This window comes from Aquila chrysaetos, chromosome 3 (assembly GCF_900496995.4).
Source record: "Aquila chrysaetos chrysaetos chromosome 3, bAquChr1.4, whole genome shotgun sequence".
NCBI classification, from domain to species: domain Eukaryota; kingdom Metazoa; phylum Chordata; class Aves; order Accipitriformes; family Accipitridae; genus Aquila; species Aquila chrysaetos.
Window position 1 is genome coordinate 41604555 of NC_044006.1, and position 20480 is coordinate 41625034.

At 49.8% G+C, this 20480-nt stretch overlaps 3 protein-coding genes and 2 long non-coding RNA genes across 6 annotated transcripts in view; 4 read left to right on the plus strand and 1 right to left on the minus strand.

Moving 5' to 3' along the window:
* The first annotated feature begins 4397 nt into the window (after positions 1-4397).
* Positions 4398-7579, plus strand: HOXA9 (homeobox A9). The gene is made up of 2 exons (XM_030010674.1): positions 4398-5022; positions 6158-7579. Exons 1-2 carry the CDS (start codon positions 4467-4469, stop codon positions 6394-6396), a joined length of 795 nt encoding a protein of 264 aa, XP_029866534.1. The 5' UTR covers positions 4398-4466; the 3' UTR covers positions 6397-7579.
* A 5642-nt stretch (positions 7580-13221) lies between these two features.
* On the plus strand, positions 13222-16610 carry HOXA7 (homeobox A7). The gene is made up of 2 exons (XM_030008043.1): positions 13222-13730; positions 14811-16610. The coding sequence occupies exons 1-2, from the start codon at positions 13355-13357 to the stop codon at positions 15092-15094; spliced, it is 660 nt and encodes a 219-aa protein (XP_029863903.1). The 5' UTR covers positions 13222-13354; the 3' UTR covers positions 15095-16610.
* A 794-nt stretch (positions 16611-17404) lies between these two features.
* HOXA3 (homeobox A3) overlaps positions 17405-20480 on the plus strand; it is a 45738-nt gene continuing 42662 nt past the window's right edge. Inside the window, exon 1 of one of the 2 annotated variants that reach the window (XM_030008035.2) lies at positions 17405-17946. In XM_030008035.2, the coding sequence (XP_029863895.1) occupies positions 17754-17946 (193 nt within the window). In that variant the 5' untranslated portion in view covers positions 17405-17753. The remainder of the gene's footprint in view (positions 17947-20480) is intronic. The other variant, XM_030008028.2, reaches the window with a different exon arrangement.
* On the minus strand, positions 17856-20085 carry LOC115338936. Its single transcript, XR_003922572.2, has 3 exons — positions 19590-20085; positions 19250-19353; positions 17856-17939 (listed from the first exon to the last, which is right to left on the minus strand). It is a non-coding gene; the product is annotated as an uncharacterized LOC115338936 (long non-coding RNA).
* Positions 19286-20125, plus strand: LOC115338934. Its single transcript, XR_003922570.2, has 2 exons — positions 19286-19525; positions 20042-20125. It is a non-coding gene; the product is annotated as an uncharacterized LOC115338934 (long non-coding RNA).

The window sequence follows — 20480 nt, forward strand, 5'->3', positions numbered from 1 at the left end:
TCCTTGCGTTAAGGACCACGGCAATGGGGAAAGTAATAATTAGCGCCTGAGAACTGCTCTGTGGTTTAGGTAGTTTCATGTTGTTGGGGCTCCACCTTTCTCTCTACAGCACGAAACTGCCTTAATTACTTCAGTTGATATCATCACCAGGTATGCTTGGTGCGAGGGTCCTTTCTGCCCGAAGAAATCTTAGCGCTGAAGTGATCTGTGGGCGTCAAGTCCCAATGCCATTGTTCCCCATCTGCAACGGAGCCTCCTTTGATTCCTCAGATAAACACGGCAGCCGAGGGGGGAAGCTTGACAAGTTCTTCAAGGTTAGCTAGCTCCTAAGCGAGTCCCTGCCTGCTTGCGGGATTTTAATATATCTCGTAGGCTGCATTCAAGGTCAGGTGCGTTTTTGCATTCTGCTCGGCCGGGGTCGAGCTCGGGGGGCGGTGGAGGGGGGGGGGTGGGTGGGTGTGCGCGAGGGGGGCTGTTTTTATTTTTCTGTCTGGATTTGTTAAAAAACAGAGACGCAAAAGCCTGCCCGGGGGAGGGGGTGGGGAGAGATCAAGTCTGCCGGCCCCGCTCCGCGCACCATCACAAACAAGGCCCCGCAGGGCAGCGCCCGCGGCCAGGCGGACCCCACTCGCGGGGGGCTCTCGCCCCCCAGTGGAGCCCCCCCCCCGACCTCCCGGCTGGTGCCCGCCGGGGCCTGTCGCAGGGCTCGGCCGGCCCCGCGCCGCCGCCCGTCGGGCCCGCTCCCCCGGGGCTGCCCGGGGGCGCCGGCTGCCCCGCGGCCCGCAAGGCCTCGGTTACGATCACGATTGCGGCGCGGGCGCGGCCGCTCTCCGCGGCGGCGGAACGGGCAACAGCGACCTCTCCGGGCCCGCCGCCGCCGCCGCCGCCTTTTGTGTCCGCAGCGCGACCGCGGGCAGGGGCGGCCTCCCGCCGGGCCCTCCGCCGGGCAGCCAGCGCCGGCACGGCGGCGGAGCGGGGCTTCCTCGGCAGCGGAAAGGCAGGCAGGGGAAAGGGCAGCAAACGCACTCGTCGGGGCTTTAGTTCTATTTATTTTTTTAGTGACCGTGGTCATTTTTGCCTAAAAATTAAGGATAATAATTTTTAAAAAGCCACCTACAAACTTTTTCGAAACTCCAGGCTGGGCTGCAGGAACTCAGAGGAATTCGGATAGCGGGTTTTAGCCAGACCCGTCCTAGCCGGTTCCTTAGAGAGGGAGATGTCCTCGGCTGGGGCAGGAGCCGAGCTCTACGTTGCAGTCAAATTTAAGTGCTTGTGTCTGCCTCTACACACACTGTGCGCCTGACGGGCTATCTGCTGCGTCCATGTACATACGGGGAGTGTATTTACAGCTTATATGTCTGTGCGTGCCTGTACGGCGTTTGTACATAGGTTTGCCTCTGCCCTTTATTTCCCACTTGAATCGCACCATCCTGATTTTGGACCGCTTCCCCCAAATTCTGAATCATTTTTTCTCTCCGCTCTGCCAAAACACCTCCGTGCATTCGTAGCACTGGCGATTCCGTGAGAGAGGTTTGCAGGGGCAGGAAGCCCTGGGGAAAGGCGATCCTGAACTTCCCGTTCAGGAAAGATCGCCAACTCCCGCGGATTCCTGCCCCGCGCCCGCGTACACTCCGCGCCTCCGCGGTGCGTGGCTGATGCAGCAGGGCTTGCGGATGCCCCTCGCTTAAAAACCGACGGGGTCATTCCCCTTGCAGCCTGGGGTAAGAGCTAGCGGAATGGGAGCCCTGCTAATCTGGTTCTATCGGGATGGAGGGCAGGGAGCATTCTTATTCAGGCACGATCGCTCCAGCGGTGCTTCGTTCCTGGGAATTCCGATTTCATATCGCAGTTTGGTGTGAACGTCTGTGTCTGCCCTGCTTGGGGTCTTCTGCCTCCGAGAGTGTAAGCCACCAAAACCTTAAGTAATTCCCAACGCCAACCGTACGAAGCCCACGCTGCCCCCAGTAGCCTTCGTGGCTCGGCTGCAAAATGTACTTTGGGGAAAAATGCGTCTAAAAGGCCGAAAAAGAGAGGCGAATGCTCCAGCGTTATGATCAGCAACGTGACCGCGTGAAAAATGTCTGTAATTATTTGCTATATTTTATCTCTTGCTTTCTGTACACCCTCTCCTGCCGCTTGGATGCCAGCAGTGAGCAAATGCAGAATTTTACAGGGAAATAAAAATGCAGGCACGTTCTTTTAAACGTTATTGTTATTGTTATTCATTTGCTATTATTTTTGGTGAGGAACCAAAAAAATGAAACCCGCTGCAAGTTGAGAACCCAAATTCGAATATAAACATCCAGGACTCCTGCAGCTAAGATTATTTTTTCTGAATGGAAAAAGGAAGTTCTACAATCACATTTCACCACAGCTGACTCTTAATAATAAATACAAATGACGTCGAGTTCCGTCTTTCCAGGAAAGAAATACAATTATTTTTTTCTATTTCGGCGTGTCTATACAATGGCCACAAAAAATAGCAGAGGAGAGCTTTATTTGCATTTTTTAAATTGTTAGAAAATAACGGGCTCCTTGTTTGTGGAGATCCTGCGACTGTTCCGTAATTTTCGAACTCTAATGGGGGATAATAGTTTCATTATGGGCCTTTGTAATCCTGAATAGGGGGAGAGCGCGTTGTTAAAATAGGATCTCTGTAAGATTTCGGATTAAACTGTTGGGAAGACATGAAAAGAAAAAGAAAGAGAGAAGGATAGAGGGGCAGAGAGAGGGGGAGAGAGAGCCCACATAGCGATGTAGAACTAATTAGAACCACACTTTCGCATGCACAATATTTACACGTGATTTTAATTATTCCTCAGGCCGTCCCTTCCATTTTCTGGGCTCTCTTTTCAATAAAAGATATTTCGGGTAAATCGAGCCTCTCGCGGAGATTTTTTGTGCCCCCTGCATCCCATTGACGGCGCTCCTTCGCCAACCAAGGGGATGAGCAGCGTGAGCGTCCGCCGGCGAAAAATCGGGGGGTCACAGGCATATTTGCAAAGCGCTCAGCCACGACTTTAATTCCTAACACTGGACTTGGATCTGGCCGCCTCTTACTTTCCCCCCGCGCACCCTCCCCTCCTTCTGCGGAGGACTGTAACCCTCCGCTCGGTTTCCGACGCCGCTAGCGTGTGTCCTCCAGTCAAAGGAGGTGCCAGCAAATAAATAACTATATTTGCACATAAATTCGATTCACCGGAATGCGGGACGGCCGACTGCGAGCGCCCCTTTGATAGCCGCCCTGAGAAGCAGGGTGCCTTTCGGCAGCGGGGCGACGGGGCTTTTTCTCCCCTTTCCCCCCGCTGACTTCCCTGCATAGTTAAAGAATTAATCGTCGTGACAAATACCGCCGCCCGGCTCTGCCCGCGCTCCTTCCCTCCCGGCCCGGACGGCGGCCCCCCTCCGCTCCCCTCCGGCCGCCGCCGCCGCCCAGCCCCGGCTCCTCTCCCCGGCCCGGCGAGGGGGTCCCCGGCCGCCGCGGCCCCGTCCAAGGGCAGGGGCGGGCGGGCGCGGCGGGGAGGACGAGGAGGGTGTTTCGGTCACTGCCGCGCTCTGCCCGGCGGGGTGGGGTGGTGAAGTGCACTTTGGTGAGGGCCAGCCTAAAGACCGAGAGCCGGCGCCTGCCCCGGTCCTCCTCCGGCCGGGCGGGGAGGGCCGGCTCGGCGGCGAGGGCTCGAAAAGGGGATGCGTTGAATTTGACTTTCCGCTGCCAGCTCGGAGCCGAACGGAACGGTATTATTTACAGTGAGCTCCCAAACTAAACACAATAGTATAATTTAACCTTTCCAAGCACTCGTAAATTTTTACTGCTGTGAAACACAGCGATGCAAATGAGCGCGCTCATAGTTACTGACTTAATAACAACCCCGTGGCTCCCGAAACAATAACTCCTTATGAAATATAATAAATATATATTTAAATACAGTATACCGCAACTGCTATTTTGCCTTTTTTTTATTGCTTCAATTATTGTCTAATTTTATGTGAAGGTCTCCGATCACAAGGGTGGCGGGTTGTGTTTTTTTTTTTTTTTTTGCGGGGAACACGACCCACTGATGGGATGATTAATTATGATATAAAATAGTCCGCTTAAACGAGGGGAAAAAAAAAAAGAGGAGCGAGAGAGAGAGAAAAAGAGGGAAGGGGGGGCCGTAATACGGAATCTGATCTTTTAATCTCAGTTGGCCGCAATTAAAACAAACCCCGCCGTATAACTCAAATATCCCTTTGCATAAAAACATATGGCCTCGCTATAAAAATTATGGCTGGAAAACACTGACCCATTAATAGCCCGCGGACTGATTTATACTTTATTGTTCTGCTCCCCCGCCACGTGACCGGGGCAGCCAATGGGCGCCCGGGCTGCCCTCAACTTATTACTGACTCTACTTCTCCGCCAGCACCAAGTTGTTACGTGAAACCCGCAGCCCCGAACCGCGGCGGGTCCGCCGCCCGCGCCCGCCATGTCGGCTCCCGGGACCCTCAGCAATTACTACGTGGACTCCTTTCTGGTGCCGGAGGGGGACGAGCTGGCGGCGCCCCGCTACGCCCCCGCCCCGCTGGGGCCGCCGCCGCCGCCGCCGCGGCCGGCGGCGCTGGCCGAGCACCCCGAGCTGGCCCCCTGCAGCTTCCAGCCCAAGGCGCCCGTCTTCGGCCCCCCCTGGAGCCCCGCGCACCCCGCCGGCGCCAGCGGCGTCCCCGCCGTCTACCACCCCTACGCGCACCACCAGGCGCCCGTGGCACCGCCCGACGGCAGGTACATGCGTTCGTGGCTTGAGCCTGTGCCGGGCTCCTTGTCTTTCCCCGGGTTACCTACCGGCAGGCATTACGGCATTAAACCTGAACCGCTGGCGGCCAGAAGGGCTGACTGTACCACGTTTGACACTCACACTTTGTCTCTCTCTGATTATGCTTGTGGTTCTCCTCCAGTTGATAGGGATAAGCAAAGCCACGAAGGCGCATTCTCTGAAAGCAATGGAGAAAGTGAGGCAAACGGAGAGAAACCGCAGATCGATCCAAGTAAGTGGGACTGCGAGGGTAATGGACTTCAGGGCACTGCGCCGGCCGCGGGGAGGTGTCGAGGCGCTGGGGCTAATTACGCGGCCGAGCACCGGCTGCTGCCGCCGCCGCCGCTCCAGCTCGCCGGGGTCTGCGATCTGCAAAAGCCAGCGGCTGCCTTTCGCAGGCTCGAGCGGCATCTAGGACGGCTCGGGCTTTCCAGGCTGAAAAGAAAACAAAAACCCACCCTACAACCGCAACTTAAGCAAAACACCCCCCCCCCCAAAAAAAAAAAAAAAAAAAAAAGAGGCAAAAGACGCCCGCCCCCGCCACCCCAGCACACTCCGCAGGACGTGCTCGCATCCTTCTGCCCCGCCGCGCTCCCCCGCGTGGGCCAACGCCGGGGAGGGAGAGGGTGCCTAGAAAGCATTGGATGTGAATCTGATCTTTTTGAGACGGCTCGCAGGCCGGGGCGGCTGTTGCGGGGCTGAGAGCAGAAACCTCGCCGTTGACTTGGTCCCCCCCTCCTCCCCCCTTCGTCTCCTCGGTGGAAAACCCCGGGCTGGATGCTCCCAGGGCTGCAGGACTAGTGGCAGAGCTCCTCGGGACTGCTATCGCGATTAACGCCGTGCGAATAAGGGTCCTAAGCGGGCGAGGTTTTAATTATGCCAGCTGTAGACTGATTCGCCAGCTCTCTGGGTCTTGCCAGCGATGACACGGGAGAAGGTCGAAATTAAAAAGTGAAACAATTTCGATGACATGTTGGTCTGGCTGGTCGCTCCCCGGGCTGGCAGTCTGGGGGGGGAGGTGGGATGTGGGGAGGCCAGGAAGGAGGGAGGGAGCTAGCAGAGAGAGAGAGAGAGGAGGAGGAGGAGGAGGAAGTATTTTAAAATTGCATCCTACAAACAATAAAAAAGGCGAGGGGAGGCGGGGGCGGCGGGGCTTTGCCGCGTGTGGTTGCGTGTGACCTCTCCATGTGTCTGTATTTTGGAGTCCATTGTGCCTCACAGTCCTCCGTGCCTGGGGGGAATGAGAGGCACGTCCTAAACCCTAATATCGGGACCCCTACGCGGCTGGTCCTGCGTGGATCCCCCTCCTCAGCCCCCTCCCTCCCCCCCGCCCCGAGCCTGAACTTCTCCTGTTGTTTTGGTTGTAGATAACCCAGCTGCAAACTGGCTCCACGCAAGGTCCACCAGGAAAAAGCGATGCCCTTACACCAAGCATCAGACGCTGGAACTGGAGAAGGAGTTTCTGTTCAATATGTATCTCACTAGGGACCGTAGATATGAGGTGGCCAGACTCCTCAATTTAACTGAGAGACAAGTGAAAATCTGGTTTCAGAACAGGAGGATGAAAATGAAGAAAATCAACAAAGATCGAGCGAAGGACGAATGATGGCGACGCGCGGGTTAAATTGAAAATGCATAAAGTAAAAAAAAAAAGAAAGAAAAAAAAGAAAAACGTTAAAAACAAACAAAAAATCCTCCCCTCGAGCCCTGCCATGCAATGCGTCTGGGTCCAGGCCTCATTTTTTTCCCATGGCAAATTCTGATTATGATTGTACCTTGATTGTCACAGTGGCCAGTTTGCCAGGAGAGGTACAGTAAGACTTTTAATTTTCTAACAGGAAAGAAAAAGGGGGCATTAGCACGAAAAGGCTGTTTAGCTGGCTTGTATAAATCTACCTGTTTCTTCACTTAAGGAAAGAAAAAAGAAAAAAAAAAGAAAGAAAAAAACTACCTTTTCATAATGCACAACTATTTACGGACTGTATAGTTTAGTCTACGTAGTTAATTTTATTCGCTCTTTGCGCGGCAGAGAGATCTCTGCCTTAATACTTGAACACTGTGTTTTATTGTGGTAATTATGTTTGTGACTCAATTTATGTGCTTGGGTGCTGTACCGGATGTAATGGTGTAAGCTAGAATTCAATTTGAACTCAGGTTGTTTATTATAAAAATTGCATAGAGTATAGCTCTGTAGTGTATTAAGTCTTTTCTGTATAATTAGACAGTTAACCTTTGATTGTAAAATATATATTATATATATATCCCAACGCAAAAAAAAAAAAAAAAAAAAAAAGTAGAAAAAAAGTTCGTCCAGGATGTCTGGGAATTACGGTTCTCGAAATATTGAAGCAAGTCATTTTAGTATGCACAGTTGATATATATATAGTACTGTCTTTGTCGGTTGTATATATAATCTATATATTAAAAAAAAGTAAATAAACAGACTAGCTTAAATATTGTTTTTGCACCAGTGAGCAGTTATCAGATTTCGGAGCTATACATATATGTGAAAAGGGTAACTACCTATGGTTTACGTTTTAATTTTAATCGAATGATTTGATGGTTATTGTAATGAAGGTTAATTTTATTGATAATAAATTATACACTATAAAAACCTACATTTGGTTATTGTAAATTTGTATCGATTTAAAAAAATAAATCTGGGAAGTTATGTTGATGCAGAACGTACACTGTCTATTTTGAAATAGTTACCTCATGGCCTACTGACCAAATCGTTGTGTTGAAATGATATTTAACTTTTTGCCAAATAAAATATATTGATTCTTTTATGTTTTGTGATGTTTTAAGATTATTAAGGAGGGGTTCCTCCACGGCACACCGAATCTCACCAGCAGACGTGGCAGGGCTAGGGCAGCTGCGGAGGCGAGGCGAGTAGCAGTAGTATCTCTGAGCCAAGGCAAACCCACGGTTCTGCAAACGCAGCCCCCAGGTGATGAAAATTTGGGCTTATTTTCCTCCGAAATGGGCAGATTCAGGTCCCAAATGCCATTGCTTCGCTGAGAGGAGGGACGGCTCCCCTCTCCCGGACATAATTTGGAAAGCTGGCGCTTAGCAGTGCGAGGAGGGACCCCTTCGGATGGCAGCGGGGGCACACGCCCGAGTTCACGCGGTTTTAATAAATTCGCCTGGCGGGGCGGGGGGATTGAGGACCAAACCAAAATGTCCGACGTTCTTTAGTGCGGACAATAATGTAAATCAGCTCAGCGACATTTAGGCTGAGATGGTTAATTAGCCTGTACCACAAAATGTCCAGCACTAAGTGTGCTTCAACAAGCTCTATGAGAAGGCTCGCCTTACCAGCGCGTTCATTTTAAATTCCCTTCTGGAGATAATTGCGCATGCAAAATATGTTATTTCAAACGTCACCCATGTTTTTCCTTCCCTTGCCTGCACGTTTGGGATTTTTTTTTTCCCCTTTAAATGTCCCGTGGCAAATAAAAACAACCCGTTGCATTTTATTAGCGCCTCAGATTATAGATGTGTGTATAGATAGATATAGATACAGATAAAATTTTACTGACAATTATGGTAGAATTTATGGTGTCAATTTTACTCGCTGATTTAGCCGAAGGAAAGAGGTGGGCTGGCAGCAGGCTAGAGCGGAGAAGACAAAATAGGATTTATTTTTAAAAATCAGAAAGAAGGTTTCTTTGGAGTGGAAGATTTCCACACACACACCCCCCCCCATTGCACCCACCCCTCCCCCGCCGCCCCAAGCCAAACCAAGCTCAGCAACAAAAGAAAATAGCGAAGTCTGTGAGCTTGCTGAAATTTACCCTTGTTTTGGGCGGACATCTTACTGCTCAGAGTAGATATCCTCCATAATAGGAGCCGCCGCACACGTCTGCGCCACACCGACCCTTGTTTGCAAGCATGTCGAATAATAATAAAAGCCTCCTTGTTTTACGGAGGTACACTTACACGTATATATGTATTTAAAGCAAAATAAGACGGAACACACTTATGGTCTTGGCAGAAGTTGTTGTTAGGAAAATTCAGAGCCATACAGTGCAATAAAAGAAAATGACTGCTGTAACCGTTTATGGGGTGTAAAACGCTGCAGGGCTAAAGACAAAACTTAGGGAGCCGGCAAGAAGTTTACAGATGTGCAGAACTGCGGGAGAAAAAAAGAAAAAAAAAAAAAAGCTTTCGCCTTCACCTTAAAAAAAAAAAAAAAAAAAAAGAAGAAATCCGGGGTAAGATTTGATGAGTTCTAATTAGCAAAAGGGAGCTCGTTCTGGTGTGCACACACACAAAAAGCCCCTAATTGATCCCTGAGCCAGTATTTGGGGATGCTGGGACGCCCTCTGTTGTTGCAGACAGAGGCAACTTCAAAGAATCAGCATTAAGAGTGTGTAATAAATGACGGGTCTGCAAACTGTCTGGAATTCGGCTCTTAATGAGTTTACAACTGTCCAGCCACAATTAAGATTTTCTACAAAAGCCTTTTCATTTGTTTTGTCTGGCTGTTTTAGATAAAGCGGGCGAGCGGAAATAACAACCTTTTATTGGCCTTCCCCTGCTTAAATCCAGGCTGGGAGGTGGACATTTATCTTCCCGAGCGCTGGCGGGCAGAGGCGCTGGCTCCGCGGGGCCGGCGCGGCGGGGCGGCGGCGGCGGCGGCGGCGGCGGCGGCGGCGGCGGCCCGGCGCCGGCAGGTGGCGCTGTGAGCCCGCGAAAGAGCGCGCGCCCGCCCGCCATCAAGCGCTCGGCCGCCTCCCCGAAAGCTCCTAAAATGTCGACTTTATGGGAGCATAAGTGGGGCTGGAACCGCTGGTTTTAACAAAGGCCGATAGATTTGAGGCGGGTTTTTGCCCCCTTATCCCGGGGGTACGGTGAGGGATGCCCCGCTGCCACCGGGCGCCGTTAGGGTGGCGTTTACCGCCTGGCCGCGGTCGGTGCTCCCGTGGCAAAAGTAGAGCTGGCTCTGCACCGACGACGTACCCTGCATTTATTATTCTCAAAACACCGAGTCATTTCCTAGCAGCTAATAGGGACGGATGGGGCCCGGGCACTGAACTGCCCGCTCCTCTTTCCCTTGCCCCAAATCTTCGCCCTTCCCTGGCGAGGCTCTGAGCCTGCGAGCGGGGTGTCCTCATCTCCCGAAGGGCTGGTGAGAAATGAAATATTTGGAGGAAAGGGGGGAATTGCAGGCTCCGGACAGGATGGAAGAGGCTCTCCCCGGATCGGCCCGGCAGGAGAGCCCCCGAAGAGCTTCACCCGAAGAACGGGGGGCGAAGCGGGGGATTTTCCAGTGCCCTTCTCCGCCCCGCGTAGCTGGAGACGCAGCCGGGTGGGGGAACGGCAGCGCCGCAAATCTCTCGTTTGAAAATTATTTACCGGCGAGTGAAATTCCTCAACAGCTGTCTTTGGTACAAATAAAAAGCCCTGCTCGCGTCCCCAGCAATTTCGGCTCTGTGGGACCCGTTGTAATTATATGATACAGATGCGAGCAGGCTGATGCTCTGCAAACTTGACGTGTCTCTCAAAGTCATTCTTAACTTCTCCTCGCCTTCTATTTTGATTTCCTCGAGTCGTTTGCGTATTTTTTTTCGTTTTGCTTTTGTTGGCTTTCGCGTCTCGAGAACGAGGCTTAGAGGGGAATTGTGGAGTGTTTTCAGATGGCACTTGCCAAAAGAGAGGGGGGAAAAGTAATTGGAAGGAAATAAAGGCAGGACGAAAGGAAGCATAAAATGTGGGCTGAAGTATGAACGGTGTATTTTTCAAGTTTAAGCCAGACAAGTAAACAAATCGCTGCATAGTACTCCGTAACAGAACTACTTTCTCTGCGTTTTATTTACATTTCCTTAAATCAAAGCCAGTCTCTCTCTATCGAAATTCAGCATCGGGAAGGAATGTCAGCGCTGAGCTATTTTTTCCACGCACTGTTTCAAAGATTCAATTCTTTCTAGGGATAAAGAGTAACAGCCACTCCCCGCTTTCTAACAAGAGCCTTCCTATCAAATGTTTGTCTACAATGGCATTGCTAAACTTATGATGATTAATTATTTTTTTTCCTTGGGCAGTAAAATTATATTGAAATTAAAAAGTGTTTATGCGTCGTCATCCTAAGTAATAACTTGGCACAGTACGCTCCATTATAATCGTGGATAAATTACGGCGCGAACAGTTTCCAAAACAAGAAAATCTTCTCTAGTATGAACCACATCAAGATACTGCTTAATACACAAGCCATAATCATGTAGTGCTCCCAGGTTGCTTATAACTTATGAGCACCGGTTTATCACTACCTTTTACTTCCCGGAAAAGCTCAGAAGGCAAAGAGAGGTAGTCCAGAGCTCACACGAAAAAAATAAATACAGTGAATCCCGCCTAGAGGATTATTTTTAAAGCGTGTGAGAATATTGCGGTGACCGAAACCTTGCAATCTGCGCCCGTTCGCCGGTTCCTCGACTGGAAAAAAATACATTCAAATGAAAAGTGCGTTTTCAGGCGCGGGGATGCAGCCCGGTTTTGTGAGCGACAAAATGAGAGATTTCAGAGGCTGTCTCAGAGGCAGCGTTATGCCTAACACGCAGAGGATGGGGGAAATAAATAAGGTGGCCGGGACCCATGTCTGGGGGTCCTTTTAAGATTAATTCAGTGAAGACTTTTTGAGAAATCTTAAGGGTTGGCAGGGAAAAAAGCTGAAAGCAAAATATAAAATAATTAAAAAAAAAGGTGGCGGCAGTAACACACACATGCAAAGGAAAATACATAAAGGTGCAAATTGTATAGAATGAGAGAGCTCGAAATACAACCACCCAGCTAATCTATACGGTCCTACGCTATCCATATTTAAGTCTAGACATTGGTTATGTTTGCTGTTTCTTTCTTCTTGCATCTTGGTATGTTGTCACCAGAGGAGCAATTTATTGGTCTAATGTCATCTACTTCAGCCTCTTTGATCTTCTTGGTCGTCGTCTTGTTTGCATCGCATTCGTTTAACTTCTTGGGCCTTTATTCCTTTCCAGCAGCCTCTTCTGCCGGCGTGTTCCCACATCGCGATTGAGACCGCAGGGATATTGTCTAATATTGGCGAATTGGAAGAAATAACCAAAGGGGGCTCTTTTGCCAGCTTCTCCCTTACGCCTGCGAATAACAACTGCGTTTTCGCTTACTTAACGCTTGGCAAATATCTACATACAGCGGCCACATTTGCGTGCTCTGAAGCACCAATATCTCAGGATCTGGCTTTAGAGAATTTACTTGCTTCTGTCAGTAACCTATATTCATGGGGCTGCAATAACCGCGCATAAAGAGTCCCAAAGGGTGCGCGCGCGCGCGCGCGCGCGCGTGTGTGTGTGTTGGAGGTGTGCGGGGCGGGGGGGGGGAGAGGGTGTCCCACGTTTACAAAACGTAAAGTTTAGGGTCCGTGCGAAATATCGCCAAGAACAATTTTAACTGGTGAGAAAGTCTTTGTACACGGGGCACCAAACTATAATTGAAAGGAGAATTTCCGGGGCAATTCCATTGTGCTCCTTCCAGTTTATGATGTGCAATACAGGCAGGCAGTAAAAGCTGTCTTTACCAGGACTCCCTGTCTGAGGGAAGGAAACTCATTTTACGATCCGTTTAAAGGAAGGGCACGGTGCAGCATCCTCAATGGAGAGCCATTCGCATTGTTGGGGAGCCCAGTGTTTAGAAAAGCAGCAACGCTCCCCGTCATCCGAGCGTACCGCTGCCGCCTCACGCTTAGGACGGTAAGGTAGGTAGGACGGAAAGGTGAAAGGGGCATTAAACGGGCGGCTGAGATTTGAAGCCATTTGCAGGCGATTTCTTCAAGTCGGGGGGGTGGTGGGTGGGTTTATTTTGCTTTTTTTCTTTCGGAGGCGCTCAGAAAGTTGGGTCCTCGCTTTTTTTTCCCCTCATTTTTGGTGTTCCCCCCCTGGGAGAGTGACCGTGGTTTTTTTTTCCTGGGGGCAGGACGGGGGACACGACGGACGGACACCGGCGGGTCTCATTCCGGGGGGCGCCTTCATTTTCAAGGCTCGGGCAGCCCTGCAGGGCCGGCGGGGGCCGGGCGTGGCGGGGCCCGGCGGCCGGGGTTTACCCCCCCCCGCGCTTATTTTCCTTGCGGAAAAGCAACGCGAGGGTGACCAGCAGCCTCCTTTAAAGTTCATTTTTTATTTTCCTTCATTTTTCGCAACACGGCCCCCCCGCTCCGTCTGAAGGACCACATGGTGTGTGCGCGTGTGTGTGTGTGTGTCCCCACGCCCCGCGGCGCCTCCGTCGGGGGGCGAGGGGGCGGCGGCGGCTGGAGGGCGCTGCCGGGCGCGGCGGCGGCGGCGGCGGCGGCGGCGGCGGCGGCGGCGTCCCCGGCCCGTCCATGGCCGGGCACCGGCGGGCCGCGGCCGGCACCACCTGTGAGGCGGGCGGGGATTGGCGGGCGGCGTCATATGACCGGTCACGTGCTCGAGGCAGCTCAGTCCAAAAGAAAATGGGGTTTGGTGTAAATCTGGGGGTGTAATGTTATCATATATCACGCTACCTCGTAAAACCGACACTGAAGCCTGCCGGACAACAAATCACAGGTCAAAATTATGAGCTCTTCGTATTATGTGAATGCGCTTTTTAGCAAATATACGGCGGGGGCTTCTCTTTTCCAAAATGCAGAGCCTACTTCTTGCTCCTTTGCAAGCAACTCCCAGAGAAGCGGCTATGGACCAGGCGCGGGTGCCTTCGCCTCCTCCATGCCCGGCTTGTACAATGTGAACAGTACCATATATCAAAGCCCGTTCTCTTCCGGATACAGCCTGGGCTCTGATGCCTACAACCTGCATTGTTCCTCTTTTGATCAGAACATTCCCGTCCTCTGCAATGAGCTAACCAAACCCAGCTGTGAGAAAGCGGAGGAAAGCAACCTGCACAACCAGGCTGAGCCTAATTTCCGGATATACCCCTGGATGAGGTCTTCAGGTAGGGGCGAGCGGAGAGGGCTCGGAGCCGTGGCAGCCAGGCAAAGCGTGTCGCCAGAATTACTGTCAGCACAGCCTTTATGGTTTTAATTATAGCCGAGGCGCCATTGCGTAGAAAGCCCGTGGCATTGTATGTAAATGAGTATCATAAAACTTTTTATTGCCCAATTAATGGGTTCTAGCCTCGTAAATTTATTTAACTCCATTTGCTATGGAATTTTAGCGTTGAGCTGATTTGCGCTGTTTGCTATAGAAATGTGGAGAGTTGGCTGCGGGCTCCCAGAGCCCCCACGGGTAAGCGTCTCCCCTGCCCTCTGCCGAAGTTGGGCAAAAAAAAAAAAAAAAAATCCCGCTCGCTGGGGAAGGCGGAGGGGAGAGGGGCGTTCAGGAGCGGGGGACGGACTGCTGAGGACTTTGCCAGCCCACGTTGCCGAGACGTGCCACTCTCGTGTCCCCCCCCTGCCCTTTCCACGGAGATAAGGATCTATAGAAATGTTCTAAACAGGAAAACGTGGCGGGGGGGGGGGGGGGGGGCGGTTCGAAAAGGGGTGCGCTGGGGGCGAGAGTGTGTGAAAAAGGAGAGCTCTCTTCTGGAGCTAAGTACGATGTATTGTTTACGATCCGGGCGGGGTGGGGTGGAGGGAGCCCCCGACATGAAAAATAAAATAAATACGGCCCAGCCTTCCAGCTTTTTATTTCCCCTTGCGAAACGCGAAAGTCTGGAAGGTTTTAGGGAAATACATGGCCTGGGGGGAAAGTTCCTCCTCCCAAAAGCAATTTCCTCCCCCACCTCCTCTCCTGAATGCTTTCTCTCCACTTTTTCTAGGTCTCGAGCAACTTAATTTTTGCCTTGCCTGAGCAGGGCAGGACGTGTGGCTGAAATGTCTTTGTTAGGGCAAAGTGGGGGGGCGGGTGGAAGTGAGAGAAGGGGATCATTCACTCTCGCTCGGCCGCTTTTTGTTTGTTTGTTCGTTTATTTAAAAATAATAATTATTATTATTTTAAAGACCCCAAAACTAAACTGAGAAAACTTTCCACCTCTCTTCTTGCCTAACTCCTGGCCGTGTGTGCCTGCTTTCAGGTCCAGATAGGAAGCGAGGGCGCCAGACCTACACCCGCTACCAGACCCTGGAGCTGGAGAAGGAATTCCACTTCAATCGTTATCTGACTCGGCGGCGGAGGATAGAGATCGCCCATGCCCTCTGCCTGACAGAGAGGCAGATCAAAATCTGGTTCCAAAACCGGAGGATGAAGTGGAAGAAGGAGCACAAGGAGGAGAGCTCCAGCACCCCGGCTCCCAACGAGCCCACATCAGCAGCAGCCTCTGTCGAGAAAGTGGAAGAAGACGAGGAGGAGGAGGACTAAGGAGTCCCACTCGAGGAAGGGATCTCTTAGTATAATGTATGCACATGACAGTTGGAAAAGCTCCCTTTAAAGGAAAAAAAAAAAAAAAGAGAGAGACTCACTGTTTTTATTTAAAAAAAAAAAATCAGTTCCCTTTAATAATCATCTTGCAAGCGAGTGTTTGCAAACATGAAAACGTTTCTTGGGGTGGTTTTCCAGCCTTCTCTCCACTCTCTCGTACTCCCCAAACCCGCCCTGTGCCGAACCTTTCGGTGATATCTCCTAAGAGCATCCTACAATCATTTGTTTTTTCGTTTACCCAAACCTGGGTGGGTTTGTCCAGGGGACATTTCAGTGGGAGAAATGCTGCTTGCACAGATAGTAAACCGTGACCTTCCGAAGTAACTACCTGACTCAATAGTCCCAATCATGTGTAAAGGGGAAAGTGCATTAGGCTCATATTAAGAAAAACTACCTAATTTTGAATAAGTGGCTCTGCACTTCTCTTTTTTTTCTTTTTTTTTTTTATTATTGTTAGAAAAGTATCATAACTAACAGCTACACTAACAAAAGGTTAAACAGCAAGTAAGGGGGAAAAAAAAGATCTTCCACAAACCACTACAATCTACAGCAATGATTTGTACTACCTATTTTCCAGACTACCTATATATCTTGCTCCGCCTACCTATCTTCGAAAGTATACTGTATTTTAGTAGTCAGAAGAAGATAACATTACTAATGTGAATCGCTAAATGCTTTTAGAAATGTAAGTGTAGTCGTTCGAAAAGCACGCATCAATAGCTTTGGTATAGAATTTGGTACCGAAAAGGCTGAATATATTTAAATTTAAAATAATATATTTATTCCAAAGCAATTATAAATGAAAACCATATGCTGCAATGTATCTTTGTTCTCGATTCTTTACTATTCCGAGTGAGGAAGCAAACACACGCCAATATTGTACAAAGCGGTTTAATATCTCGCGTTGGCTTCTACCTTCGTCTGCCTCTGCTAAAGGCCGTTTTCTTATTCTAGGCTGATCTTACTTAATATAGCGGAAAGTGTTCTTTGAAAAGTGAATTTAAATGACCATGTAACCACCTTTAAAAAATCCCTGTTTGTCCTGATTATCCGAACGTGTTAATATGTAATACCGTGACTTTTCCTACAATAGCAGATACTGTATATTTGAACGATTTTTTTTTTTGTCATTTATATTCGTCTTGGAGCTCATTTGTAAGATCATGTCATAAATTGGGAAGTATGTAATTAATTTGGAAACTTTGTAGCATGATGTACTGTTAAGAACTCTGTATAAATCCGTCTTGAAGGTTTGGCTAAAGTTTATTCAAAAATTGTATGTTACAATGTGTTTCGATGTGTTCGTTGTGAACATTTGGATATGCCGTGTAAGTATTGGAAGTGGAAAAAAAAAATGTCTGTGAACTCTCTTTGGAAGTGATACCGTGTACAAGTATCTCCCACGATAAATGTGTTTTATGTTACACAGAAAATAAATATGCTTGTTGACAATGAATTGTGTTTCTTTATTAGGGAAACAGTTCGAAGGAAGCATCAAAAAATAATTTACACAGACAAATAAAGAAATTAGACCACATAAATCTTTTTTTTTTTCTTTTTCCATAATCAGAAGGGAAAAAAATTCCAAGGTGATGAATTGATAGGAATCAGTCAATTTCTCTATCTCCACTTTGTGATTTTTTTTTTTTTTCCTTAGCGCAGTTGATTAATAAAGCGGAAAGCCATCTTTATGGGAGGGCTTCCTTCCACGGTGTTCCCGTGTCCTCTTGCAATCATAACCCCAGTCCAGGCAGCTAGCGATCAAGCCGAAATCGCATGCAGTGAAATAATATTTTGTAATGAACATAAAGTGCCATGCGAAAATTCCAAGTGTAAATGATCTGGTCGGGTACGTGTGTAGTTTGTGCGTGCGGCTTTCGGGGGCGGGGGGCATCGGAGTGGCATTAAAAACAGGAAAAGTCGCCCCGCTTTAGAAAAATGTATCATTTTTTCCAGGTACCACGTAATGTCAAGGAGATCTAATATTTTCGATCTTTTTTAAAAATAAAAAAAAAAAACAAAAACCAAAACAAAACACAAAGCACAAAGCACAAAAAAAAAAAAACCCCAAACCCAAAACCAAAAACCTCGCCTGAAATGTCCCTTTATTCGGCCGAGTAAATACAGGTAGAACCAGAGCATCATTTGCGCAGAAGTTCCCTTTTTCTACTACACTCCGTTCCTGGTCAACGTACTAATTGTAATTTTAATAAAATTAGTACAAACTCCAGGTCTTTTAAAAAACTCCAGGGCTGCCTCTGTGGTAAGATGGCGCCTCTCTAAGACCTGCCTCTTCTTAGTGATGAGGAAAAGGCCATAAATCCGTTGTTGTTTATGAAAATTTACAACTTTGCAATACAACTTTATGAGTTGTTCGGTTTTTCCATTGGTCGTTGTCGGTCATGTGGATGGTAACCGTGAACATGAACTTTTTTATAATTTCCCTTGCGAGAATAGAGCCGCATTCTTTTGCTGAGCTCTGTCCTGCTTCGGATCTCTCTGGCTTTCAATCCCCATTTCATTTGTTCTTTGTAAGGCAATAGTGAACAAAGTGTGCGGAGGTTCGGCATAAGCAGCCGCCTAGAACACAGATCCGGGGATGGCAATTTCCAGTTCCCCCGCTGGAAGGTGTGGCATATTGGATTCAAAGCACTGGCGTGGCAGATTTTCAACTTGCAACCTGGCTAATTTCCTGCTTCTTCTGGCACCAAAAGGAGGGCGATTCGTCTCCTGTGCAGCCAAAGCGACAGCTGTCAAAGTCGCAGGGGCTCCTGTGAGCCAGAACCTAAAAGGTGAGAAATGTATATGACACTACCGTAAGCAGGGAAACATGGCTTAATACGTTTAAATATTAGACATGTGCAATTAAACCAAATGGAAATGTTACCGGCCAAAAATAGAGGTGGCTGCAGCTCAGTTGATTTCGACTTAACCAGTGCATGCAATAATATGCCTAAATAAAATGTCTACTTTCTACTATTTAGCAAGGAAGCCGTGGATTTTTTTTTTTGTTTTCCACGAAGTTTATTTCTGTTTGCATTTGCCAGGGGGTTGCTGTGACATTCAGGTTATTTTCTAAGAATTGAGGTTTACAGTATCAATCCGAGGGGATTTTTTTTTTTTTTCCAGCGCGAGGGGAAAAAAAAATTTGAAACCCCCAACATTAATTTATTTCGCAGCATTAATTTAAAGTTCATTTGCGGCCGCTGAAATGCAGAATTAGCTTATTTTTTACTATTTCAGAAAAAAAAAAAAACCAAAAACCAAAAACCAAACCAAAAACCACCAGTCAGCACAACGTCTCCTGGCTCCCCTGGCATGTCCAGGAGGAAGGTTATTTCTAGCCGGGGGGAAAACAGCGCGAATGTGGCTTTGATTTTCTTTATCAGATCAAGCGCTGCCTGCAAAATCCCCATGCCCCGCGCCGTGGGTCCCTCGGAACAGCGTTGTTCCCGGCGCTTTCCGGCGTGGGTAGCTTGCGCGCCCCGGCTGCGCGGGGTGGGCTTGGCGACTGCGAAACCGATTTCAGCGCCGGAGACGGAGCTTTTTTCCACCCTTTCTCTTCTCGTTGCGACTGTTACGGTGCGGCGCTGGGGCGGGGGGAGCGGCGGCTGGCGGGCCGGTGCCCCGCGGTGTGTGCCGGCGAGGCGGGGAGGGGGTGGTGGTGATGTGGGGGGTGGGGGTGATGGGGGGGGAGCGGGGCCCCGGGGACGGTGCCCCCGAGACCCCCCGCCGCCGCCCGGCTTCGCTCCCGCCTCCTCATTGCGAATGAGCGGCTCGGAGCGCGTTAAGCGTTGGCCCCGGCTCTGGTTGTGCTGCCGGGCTGATAAAGCATTGCATTTGCATTGCATTGCGGTATCCTCCGGACTGGAGCTGCAGCGAGCGCCGGATTATTTATTGCGGAGCGGCGGGTGCTCAGTGCTGCCACGGCGTGGCGGAACGGCGGAGGCGGGCGCGGAGCGGCCCCCGCAGCCCCCGGGAAGGGCAGCGCCGGGAGCCTGCCATGCTCGGGGCAACCCCCCAAAAAAGACACCCCCGCACACACCCAAAAAAGGGAAAAAAAAAAAAAAGACGAAGAAAATAAATCCGGCCTACCTTTTTCTACGGGAGCATCCGAGCTCGCCCCCGGGCAAGATATTCCGGCAGGACGGGCTCTGCCCCCTCCCCTTCCCCTCCGCTTGTACCTCGGTGTGTGTCAACTGTAAAATATCACAGTGGGAGCTGGCTGGGGAGGACCCGCCCGCGTCCCCCCGGCCAGGCTCCCCATACCCCGCCAGTCTAAACAACGGTTCGCCTTGCCCAAACTGTTTGGATTAGGAGCTATTAGTTAAAGGCTGGTTTTGGTGACGCTGCCGAGCACGAGAAGGATTTGTAAGTGGTTTTATATAGGAGGAGAAGGAGGCTTTTAAGCTTAAGAGGGGAACTGCCCCCGCACCTGCATCCGAGGGTGGCTGGGGTTGCCGGCCGGGTGTTCGGCGGGAGGAGGAAGGCGAAGTGTTTGGTGGAGGAGGTGCTGAGGGTGCGGGGAATTCCGAAAACAAATAAAAGGCGGATGAAATACACGGGTATCGCAAAGTGTGACCTTGTTGCGGTGGCAAAATGCAGCGGCTGGCTTTTCTGCTTTCCGGGCGGGGGGGGGGAAGGAGGGAGGGAGGGAATGGTGAAGGGAAACTGCTGCGAAATGTGTCCGGGCAGGGCATTTCCCCGGCAGAGCTGGGGGGTAACAGATTATTGTAATTCGGGTTTTTCTGGGGGTAGGGGGAGGAGCGGAGAGGACGCCTGAATGTGACTGAAGCGGAGATTGCAGTGCAGATTGTTTAGCTGTCACTGTAACTACTCTAACACGACCCAGCCAGGCAAACGTGCATGTTTCATTCCTTTTAATAGCGTGGGATCAACGAAGAAATGTTTTCGCTGCCTGCGGTCGGGCTTTCGACAGTTCGGTTTGGACGCGAACAATAACTTGAAAAAGAGGAAAGAAACAAAAAGAAAAAGAGAGGAAAAAAGAAATCAGTCTGTAACCGATGCTATAAAATGTAAATATAACTAAGCCTGGTGCGATGTTTTTATTTTGGTCTCTGTGTGATGGATTCAAACAAAAGACCGTCTGGCCACAACTTTTTAAAGTAAGGCCGGTGGGTTTCGCTTGCCCCGAGTATTCATTTTTCACGGTGCGTTTTCGTTCTGACCTATGTTGGCGAAAATCTGCTCTTTTCAAAACCTCTTTGTATTTAGCGTGCTGTGTGCTTGTTTGCTGGCGTTCCCTCCTTTTTTAACTCTATTCGCACTGAGTAAAAAAAAACTTTTTTCTGGAGAAGGCTGGCTT

Coding starts and splice junctions, on each gene's coding strand:
- HOXA9 (XM_030010674.1), top strand. CDS start 4,467: ATGTCGGCTCCCGGGACCCTCAGCAATTACTACGTGGACTCCTTTCTG. Junction 5,023..6,157: donor GAAACCGCAGATCGATCCAA/GTAAGTGGGACT, acceptor TTTTGGTTGTAG/ATAACCCAGCTGCAAACTGG.
- HOXA7 (XM_030008043.1), top strand. CDS start 13,355: ATGAGCTCTTCGTATTATGTGAATGCGCTTTTTAGCAAATATACGGCG. Junction 13,731..14,810: donor CCCCTGGATGAGGTCTTCAG/GTAGGGGCGAGC, acceptor GCCTGCTTTCAG/GTCCAGATAGGAAGCGAGGG.